This window comes from Poecile atricapillus, chromosome 1 (assembly GCF_030490865.1).
Source record: "Poecile atricapillus isolate bPoeAtr1 chromosome 1, bPoeAtr1.hap1, whole genome shotgun sequence".
Classification (NCBI taxonomy): Eukaryota; Metazoa; Chordata; class Aves; order Passeriformes; family Paridae; genus Poecile; species Poecile atricapillus.
In genome coordinates, this window is record NC_081249.1 from 123,830,185 (window position 1) to 123,839,951 (window position 9,767).

Here is a 9,767-nt window from a genome sequence, read left to right on the forward strand (position 1 = left end):
GGGGGACGCTGACGCCGCCGCGCCGCCATGTTGGCAGAGGGCGGAACTTGTCCCGGGCGGCGCAGGCGAGTGCGGTGTGACATCCTTGAGCCGCTGTCACACCTGCCATGGTTTAACGAGGGCGGGACACGGGGACCTCTGCCCTGGCTCTGAGCCCGCTCTCTCCGCAGGCCGCTGCCGTGTCCGTGGGATGAGCCAGCTGCCGTCCGGCGCCGTGCTGGCACTCATGGGGCTGCTGTTCACCAGGACCATGGCCTGGACATCCAGCGGGAAAACGCACGCGGAGCTGGTCAACAACCTCTACAGTGAGTGCCGGCAGCATCCCCTGGAATGGCAGAGAACGGATATTTAATGTCTGTGCGTGGATATTTAGTGTCACACCGTGTGACACCGCTCACTCGGAAGGGTTGGGGTTAATGTTCCTGAATTCCGGCATTTGCCCCAGCCTGAACTCGTCCTATTTATAGATGGAAACAAGGAGTTATGCCAGCAGGGGCAGGAAAGCCTCTTCACACCTTCCTTCCCTGTCTCTGGAAGTGTGTGGCGCCCTTTAAAGTGCTGCAGCTCGGAGCTCCGAGGCCGGGGGTGCAGCCGGGCGCCCCGGACATCCGTGCCCGGGGGCTGGAATGGTGCCCGGCGCTCAGGACAGCGGGCTGGAACACACATCAAAATAGCTGTAAACTTGCCCAGAATTCCCGCAGAAAGGTGTGAAGGGATGTTGGATGCCTCTGCAGTCATGGCCCCTGAGTTCACTGCTGAAACCTGAAGCGGAGTCTGTGTTTCCTGCCGTGGAATGTGACTCCATTTCACTCCCGTTACACTTGGAAGTGGCAGAGCTGTTGTGGATGCAGGTGGCCGCCCTCTGGAGATGGGCCACGCTGCTGGCTGGGCCCCTAGTGGGAATGGGAAAGGATGTCTGCCCATCAGCGTTTGCTTTGCTGTCTCAGATCCCTCATTAGTTCCCCCAGATCCATGAACTCCCTGAAGTGTGCTTCCCCTTTCAAATCTCTTCTTCCTGGAATGCTGAAGATTTCAGTCCTGCCCGTCTCTCTTTTCCCTCTTTCCCAGAAAAAGGGATCATTAAGTCTCAGCGAGTTTTCGATGTGCTGTTGGCTACAGACAGAGGTCACTACATCAAGTATTTCCCGTACATGGATTCTCCTCAATCCATCGGTGAGTCACCTCTGTCAAAGCATCTGCTGTCAGCAGGGAACAAGGTGCCTTGGCAGGTGCTCCATGGTCTAGTTGTAGAATTCCTGTCCCTGGAAGTGTCCAGTTCCAGGCTGGATGGGCCTTGGAGCAGCCTAGTGTAAGGGAAGGTGTCCCCACCCATGGCAGGGACAGGGACTGGATGAGCTCTAAGGTCCCTTCCAACCCAAATCATCCTGTGATTCTGGAACAGGAGACAAGTGCTTTCCTATTTTTAGGGGAAGGTGGGGGAGAATTAAGGACTGTTCCCATTGGGAATTTTATATAAAATAACTTGTGTCACCCGTTTCCTTTTAGGCTACAAGGCTACCATCAGTGCCCCTCACATGGTAAGGTGAAAACTCCTCACTTTCAACAGAAATGGAGAGAATGGTTTATTTCTCTTTTTATATTTAATTTTCCTTCAAGTAAAAAACTGAAACACCCCATGGACATGATTATCCTGATTTTTCTTTAGAGATTTTCCTTTTTAAGAGGATTTTCCCCTATACTCTTTTAGTTGCTTTAGAAGTGTGCTTAGATGGGACTTCCATGTTGTCCCTTTTTTATATGAGACCTTTTTTTCTGCTGTTTCACATCTAATTCCTGAGCCTCTGCCTAAACAATGTCCTGCAAAAGATCTTTCAGGTCTGACACTTGAGTTTTGCTCTGGAAGTGTCAGGCACGAGGCCAGGCGTGCTGTGATTAAATCAGAAAGCAAGGAGAAGTGTTGGAAGAGGAGACTAACCCTGGGATGTTTCCCACTTCCTTGTCCTGGGTGTCCCTGCAGCATGCCCACGCGCTGGAGCTGCTCAAGGATCAGCTGGTGGAAGGTGCCAAGGCGCTGGATGTGGGATCTGGGAGCGGATACCTGACCGCGTGCTTTGCCAGGATGGTGAGTGATGGCACTCTATTCCCAGCCTGGAAAGCACATCCCTGATTAGCTGATATAACTGGGACTACTCAGCCTTAAAACCAAGGAAAGGGCACAGTGCTTGCACCTCCTCTTCAGAACCTCTGGAGTTTCTTCCTGGAAATTCCCCAGTTCCCACTGAAACCTGCCCTGTCTCTTCCATAAGGGAAGCATCAGGTGTTTGACTGTTCTTTCCAGATTGGCCCCACAGGAAAAGCTGTGGGTGTGGAGCACATCAAGGAGCTGGTGCGCGAATCCATCCGGAACGTCCAAGAGGATGATCCGACGCTGCTCAGCTCCGGCCGTGTGAAGCTTGTGGGTGAGCTCCCTGCAATCCCAGGGTTTTTCCCTTGGCTCTGCTCCTCCAAGTCCTTCCAGTCTGTGTTGATGCTTTGAGTTGTTATGACAACCAAAGTCCTCTCTGCGTGTTTTCTCTCTGTAGTTGGAGACGGCAGGCAGGGATATCCCGAGGAGGCTCCTTACGATGCGATCCATGTGGGAGCGGCCGCAGCCACCGTCCCCAGAGAGGTAAGAGTGGCCGTGCTGGGAGAAAATGAGGAAACCGCTGGGAGCTTCTTTTCTGTCACGACCTTCACAGCGCTGCTCATTCCCACTGTCTGTGTGGGGTTTTTTGCCTCTGCTGACTGGGATTTCTCTGTGCTGCAGCTGCTGAAGGAGCTGAAGCCGGGTGGGCGGTTGATCGTGCCCGTGGGGCCCGAGGGAGCAAACCAGGTGCTGATGCAGTATGACAAGACCAGCGACGGGCACATCGTCGAGACCCAGCTCATGGGCGTCATCTACGTCCCTCTCACAGACAAGGAAAAGCAGTGGCCTCGGTAAAATCTGCTCTTCCCTGAGGAACACTCCCTCCTCTCCCTCTGAGCTTGCTTTCCTTGGCTTTGCTGACCAAGTCCTGGATCCCTGGTGGATGCCGTTTGTGGAAAAAAGAAGGAGAGAACAGCTTGGCAAAGCAGGGAGTATCTTCTGTTTGAGAGAGCTTGCAAAGTTTTATTTCCTCTTTTTCTGGAGCCTGTGTGTGTTTTTAAATTCCACGTGATGCTGGCACAGAACTGAGGGAGTAGTAACTGTTGGTTTTCCTTTGCCTCAGGGATGACCTCTGACACATGGATGGATATCTCTAAAGGCACCTCAGAAAGCTCATGAGAGGGACTTAGGCCTGTAGATGGTCAGTATGGTTTTGCTTTTTAATGGAAATTTCATCAATGGATAAAGGGAAATCCTGCTTCGGAGGAGCTCGTTCTGGAGGGATGGAGAACAGGGACAAGACCAGGGGAGGCTCTTGGAGGCTATGGCAGCTTCCAGGGAGTGGATCCAGACAACTCCAGCTATCCTCTGATAAACTCTAGATAACATCAGTTCACAGAGAATTCTGAAAGCAGACAGGAATACCTAAAGCTTCACTAAAACCACTTTAATATCGACTACTCTGCCTAATGCTTGGCAAAAATAAGTCGCAATTAGTGTCTCGGAGCAGCAATGTACCCTGATTTGTCATTGTTTTTAAACATGGGAGCGTGTCCTCTCCTGCCTGCACCAACTAATTTAATCATGGGCAGCAACATTGGATTGTAATGTTATGAAAGATGCACGTTTCCTGGAGTGTTTTTTTTTTCTATTTGGAGTTTTGAAAAACGATCATTTCTGGACTTTTCCCTCTTTGGGATTATAAAATATGTTCATTTCTTGGCTGTTCTGATTTGGGTTATTAAGAAATGCTCGTGTTTCGGCTTTTCCCTGACGTGTCCCTCCCGCAGGCGGTGATTGAGGAGGTTCACATGGGGCAGGCGGGCTGCGGTGACGCTCGAGGGTCATTTGTGGAGCAGCTCTGAGCGGGGAAACTGCTGGGAGGTAAATAAAGAAAAGCACTCCCGGCTCCTCCATCGCCTCCGCCTCCTCCCGCTCCCTCACGACCCGGAGTGTGGGGGGGGAAGGCGGGAACGAGACAGGGGCGCCGGGGGCGTGGCCTGGCGGTGCCGGCCCGCGCTGATTGGCCGCGCCGCCAGGCGCAGCGCGATGCGTCACGGCGTGCGGCGCGCGGCGTGGCTGGCGTGGGTGCGCGCGGCGGGATTCGGGGTCCGGCCGCCGCCCCGCGGGGACATGGCCGAGCCCGGACCCGGCCCCAGCCGAGCCCGGGAGGCGGAGCCGGACCCCGCCGGCAAGGAGGAGGCGGCGGCGCCGGCCCCCAAGAAGCGGCGGCTGGCGGGCGGCGAGCGGTACGTGCCGCCGCCGCGGAAGCTGAACGCCGGCGTGAGCTTCGGCGCCGAGCACTTCGCCGAGACCTCGTACTACTTCGAGGGCGGCCTGCGCAAGGTGCGACCCTACTACTTCGACTTCCGCACCTACTGCAAGGGGCGCTGGGTGGGCCGCAGCCTCCTGCACGTCTTCGGCACCGAGTTCCGAGCGCAGCCCCTCGCCTATTACCGCGCTGCCGCCCGTGCCGGCCGCCTGCGCCTCAACGAGGAGCCCGTGCGCGACCTGGACATCGTGCTCAAGGTGGGCGGGCCCGGGGGGAGCGTGGGCTGGTGCCAGAGCCCGGCCTGCTCCAAGCCGTGAGCATCACGCCATGAGGTGCATGGTCAGATAACACAAGGCCAGGAGTTGGGCTCGATAATCCTGGTGGGTTCCTTACTAGTCGGCGGATTCTGCGATTCTGTGCACCCTGTGGAGGGGTTGAAGGGGAAATCGGGGCTTCCTGGAAATCCCTGCCCCACTGGATTCAGGAATGTCTGGATCCTACAGCCCCACACATACCCTACAGCTTCCTTGGCCCTTGGGAGCAGCAGTACCCGATGGGCAAGTTGTCAGATTTACATGGTGACACACACACTTACTACCTAAATCTGAGGTCTCAGGAGAAAGGGGCTTTAATTCTTCTCCTACAATATTAAGTCCCTGTTGTTTGTGGGTGGTTGCACAAGCTGGATTCAGGCTAATTGTCCATATCCCTTCCAGAACAACGACTTCCTCAGGAACACGGTGCATCGGCACGAGCCGCCGGTCACCGCCCAGCCCATCCGCATCCTGGCGGAGGATGAGGAGGTGGTGGTGGTGGACAAGCCTTCGTCCCTGCCCGTCCACCCCTGCGGAAGGTTCCGGCACAACACCGTCATCTTCATCCTGGGCAAGGAGCACGGCCTGCGGGAGCTGCACACCCTGCACCGCCTGGACCGCATGACCTCGGGCGTGCTCATGTTCGCCAAGACCGCGGCCGTGTCCAAGCGCATCGATGAGCAGGTCCGCCAGAGGCAGGTGAGGGCTCGGAGCCGCTGCTGCTGTGCTGTCCTGGAGCAGCTGTGCTCCAAAGTCAGCCAGATTTGGTGTCTAGATGAGCTCAAGTTCCCCAGACAACTCATGGTCACGTCGCTGTTCTTAACTGTTGGTGCTTCCCATCCCTAAGAGGCTAAAGACAGAGTGAAAATTGAATTTGGTAATATTGGGTTGGAAGGGAGCTCCTAAAAAAATTTAATTGAATTTGGTGATATTAGTGTGATAGTATTAGATTGAAAAACCTGAAAATTTAACTGCTTTTGCTGATATGGGATTGGAAGGGATCACCTAAAAATTTAGTTCAATGTGGTAATTTAATTTAATGATATTGGACTAAAAGCAATCGCCTCCAAATTTGATTGAATTTGGTAATATTAAACTGAAAAGGGTCTCCTAAAACTTTAATTTATTTTGGTAATTTTAGGTTGAAAGTGATCTAAAAATTTTAATTATTTTGGGAATATTAGGTTGGAGGGGATCTTCTTCCCAAAAGGATTAGGATTATCCCGTGGGACTGTGCAGATTTACTGGGATCATGTAAACCAGTTAGAGATGAGATCTATTTGTGAGTGGATATATGTCAACTACCCACTACTTTTATAATTTTAAAATTCCCATTTTTCCAGAGTCTCTTGATCCAAACAGAACTTTTTCCAGGATTGGCTTCAAGGCTGTAAACCAAAGGTTGCAGAGAGATGGCTCCTGAATTTAATACGTGGCAAATAGGCCAATCTGTTCCTGATTTCCCCACCAGCTGGGGAAATTCAGCTTTAAGTAGCTGATTTAATTTTTTTCCCTTTCCTGTTGTAATAAGATGCCACCTTTGGGTGTATTTTATTGAGGGGAGAGGGAGGAGGAGCAAGGCTGGAGCTTGGGTGTGTTTTCCACTGTGTTTCCTGAGCCTTCCTCTTTGTGTCTCCTGGCAGCTGGAGAAGGAATACGTCTGCCGGGTGGTGGGGGAGTTCCCAGAGCATGAGGTGGTCTGTGAGGAGCCCATCCTGGTGGTTTCCTACAAGGTGGGCGTGTGCCGCGTGGATCCCAAGGGGAAGCCTTGCCAAACCCTCTTCCAGAGGCTCAGCTACAACGGCAGCAGCAGTGTGGTGAGGTGCCTGCCGCGCACGGGCCGCACGCACCAGATCCGCGTCCACCTGCAGTTCCTGGGCCACCCCATTGTCAACGACCCCATCTACAACATGGAGGCCTGGGGCCCGGACAGGGGCAAGGGCGGGAAGATCGGGAAGACGGATGAGGAACTCCTGAAGGCTCTGGTAGAGGAGCATCGTTCCAAACAGAGCCTGGAGGTCTTGGGTATTGGGGAGGAGGACTTGAACTCTGGTGGTGAAAGTAAAGACTGTGGGAATTCAGGTGATGGCACAAAGTCTGCTGAGGCTCCTGCTATAAATGGGAGTTCCTGCCCTGCTGAGGACGAGAAGGATCCCGAGAGGAATGACGCAGCAGCTTGCCCACTGAACTCTGATATCAACCTGGAAATGCTTGATAAAGACAAAGAGCTGAGTTTGTGTGAGAATCAGGATGGGCAAACGGGGGAGAAGGGTTGGGAAGAGAAGGACCCTTTGTGTGTGGAGTGCAGGACGAGCAGGCGGGACCCGTCTCCCAAGGAGCTGGTGATGTTCCTGCACGCCCTGCGCTACAAGGGCACGGACTTCGAGTACTGCTCCAGCATGCCCGAGTGGGCCATGGAGGACTGGGAGGAATGACCAGGATACCTGGCACCTCTGGACACTGCTGGCCGGGACAGTGGCGTGCAAAGACCAAAGATTGACTTTTCATTGTGGTTGAGGTGAACAAAGTGTGCTTTGAGCTGGGGTGGGAGGGATCAGTGGGGCTGGAGAACTGTCCTGCTTCCCACAGATGCTGCAAAAAGTGAGCAGGGAAACGAAGCTAAAACAGGAGCTTTATGTTGCCCTTCAGTGAACCAGTGCTTGAGGGCAACAAGGACCAAACTCTGCTCGGCACAGGTGACTTTGCCTTCACCTCAATGGATTCTGAATCAATTATCCACATGGATAATGAAGTGCATGCACAAAAAGTCAAAAACTGATTTTTCTTCCAGCCTGCTGTGTTCTTGTGTCTTACAGTAAGAGCTGCTGGATGTCATGTCATAAAAAACCCTGTTTTTACTGTATTTTATTGTCAGATTGATTTCAAAACTACAAGATTACTCCTGAAAACACTGTGAGGTAAAACCAGAACACTGTGATCTGTTTTGTGCCTGCTGTTTGTCAGCAAGATCTACTTGCCTTTGAAATTTCCAACATTCATTCAAATAATTACCTAAGTTAGTAGTTCTGAGTGCAGGTATTGGGGCTGGTTTTGGAGGTACTGTTCCCCAGATTTTGTCTCAAAGAGATTTTTTAATACCACTTCAGTATGACAATCAGCTTTCAAGAAAAACAAAAGCAGTTTTGTGAAGCAGACGACTTTTTAAAAAATAATATTGAATGATAAATATCACCATAGTTCTTATTTTTGTCAGTGTTTACACAGTTGATTCTTGGCTTCTGGACGGGTTTTTATATTAATTTTGGAGATCTCAGGCTGGCCAGCCCACCAGAATTAGTACCTTCCTCCTGAAATCACTTGATGATGTCACCAGGGTCAGGACAGAATCACAATAAACCATTGCTTGTTTCCAGTAGCCCAAAAGAGCCAAGTGATGTCTTTTTCTCCTGGATTATCCAGCTGATATTGAGTATTTCCATAAAAATTCACTCAGAGTTTGAGCTTTGCTCTTCCACATCCTGAAAGTGGTTTCATTATTCTAATTTAATTCCAGATATTTGGAGAGATGATGCTAAAGATCAGCATTATCCAAATTTTTTATGCATTGGAATATACCTTTCATGGAAATAAATGGAACTTGGGCACCTTCAAAAGATATCAAAAAGGGTGGCTGAAAGGGTGGGGAAAGGGGGTAGATTTCGGGATGGAATTTAAATTAGATTTTGATGTGTCCCATGTTATGCTGGGAGGTTTTTTGGTAAAAAATTTGTTACAAAAAAAAGGCTCTGTCGGGGATTTTCTTGATTGAGACTGGGGCCAAAGGGCCTGATGAGGAACTTCAGCTCAGTACTGCTTTTTTCCCCTTTTCCTGGAATAATGGCTGCAGTTGGCAACTTAATTTCCTGGTTAAGAAACCCCTGGGCTTCTGTTTCCAAGATTGAGCAATGAAAATCTAGGATTTATTTCACAAGGAGCCTACCTCTAGTTGCATTTTATTTAATTTAATTTTATTTAAGGTTAAAACAGTGTTTGATGTTTTGTTAGCTGGGAAAATGTTGCTCTTGGACATGCCCTGTGATAAATTCCCATCTGAGATTTGGTCTGAGGTAAATACAGGGTCCTGGTTGTGGGCATAAATTTTTCTATATAAAGTGTAGGTCCTGGAAGAATTCCTTTCTTTAGTACACCTTTACCTGGACATGTCTTGACCGTGCTGGGTTAGGTTTGGACTTGATCTTTCCATCCTAGATGATCCTATAATTCTGTCTTTGTCAGGAGAATGTTTATCTCACTGTGCTAAAGCACTTTTCCATACAAATAAACCCTCCTGGCAAACTTCCTGTGCCTTGGCCTCTCCCTGTGCATGACTGACTGGAATTAGCCCCTGAACGCTCACCTTCCACGCAGTAATTGGTGTCCCATTGTGTTTTAACCCATATGCTGTGGTTGGGAACCTTTTGTGAGGCTGCACCGTTGTGATCTGGCCACTTAGCCCAGGATTTGGTATGATCTAATTTCCAGAAGGATTTAAGTGGCAGTGTGTGCAGGTAGGGCTCAGAGCTGTCACAGAAGAGGTGGGAGATGTCACTTCCCCTGGAAGCTCTGCATTTCATTGAATTCTACTCTAATTCCATTCAAATTCTATTTTTTTTTTTTTTTTTTTTACATGAACCATGGATGGCTTAGGCAGAGAGGAAAAATTTTCCTGTATCTTGTCAATACACTCATTTATCCTTTTTAAATTGCCATAACTTCATGGAACACAAAGCTAAGTGCTCTAATTACTTATCTGAAGAGAACTTGATGTAATTTTTCAGTGGGGGGCTTAAAGCCCATCCAGTTCCACCCCCCTGCCATGGGCAGGGACACCTGCTAGACTAGGTTGCTCCAAGCCCTCTCCAAACTGGCCTTGGACACTTCCAGGGATCCTGGGGAAGCCACAGCTTCTCTGGGCAACCTGTGCCAGGGCCTCAGCACCATCCCAGGGAAGGATGTCTTCCCAATATCCCATCTAAATCTCCCCTTTTATGTTTTGAAGCAATTCCCCCTTGTCCAAAATCGGCTTTAGGCACTGGAAGGGGCTCTAAGGGTTCCCTGGAGCCTTCTCATTTCCAGGCTGAAAAATCCCAGCTCT

General features: G+C 50.6%; 2 protein-coding genes across 2 annotated transcripts; both read left to right on the forward strand.

Annotated features, from left to right (window-relative positions):
• The first annotated feature begins 21 nt into the window (after window positions 1-21).
• Window positions 22-3,810, forward strand: LOC131586002 (protein-L-isoaspartate(D-aspartate) O-methyltransferase-like). The gene is made up of 9 exons (XM_058852737.1): window positions 22-65; window positions 171-305; window positions 1,069-1,173; window positions 1,507-1,538; window positions 1,979-2,083; window positions 2,300-2,420; window positions 2,544-2,629; window positions 2,768-2,937; window positions 3,210-3,810. Exons 2-9 carry the CDS (start codon window positions 191-193, stop codon window positions 3,220-3,222), a joined length of 747 nt encoding a protein of 248 aa, XP_058708720.1. The 5' UTR covers window positions 22-65; window positions 171-190; the 3' UTR covers window positions 3,223-3,810.
• Window positions 3,811-3,982: 172 nt separating this feature from the next.
• Window positions 3,983-8,958, forward strand: RPUSD2 (RNA pseudouridine synthase domain containing 2). Its single transcript, XM_058852721.1, has 3 exons — window positions 3,983-4,615; window positions 5,075-5,371; window positions 6,316-8,958. The coding sequence occupies exons 1-3, from the start codon at window positions 4,136-4,138 to the stop codon at window positions 7,105-7,107; spliced, it is 1,569 nt and encodes a 522-aa protein (XP_058708704.1). The 5' UTR covers window positions 3,983-4,135; the 3' UTR covers window positions 7,108-8,958.
• Window positions 8,959-9,767: the final 809 nt, after the last annotated feature.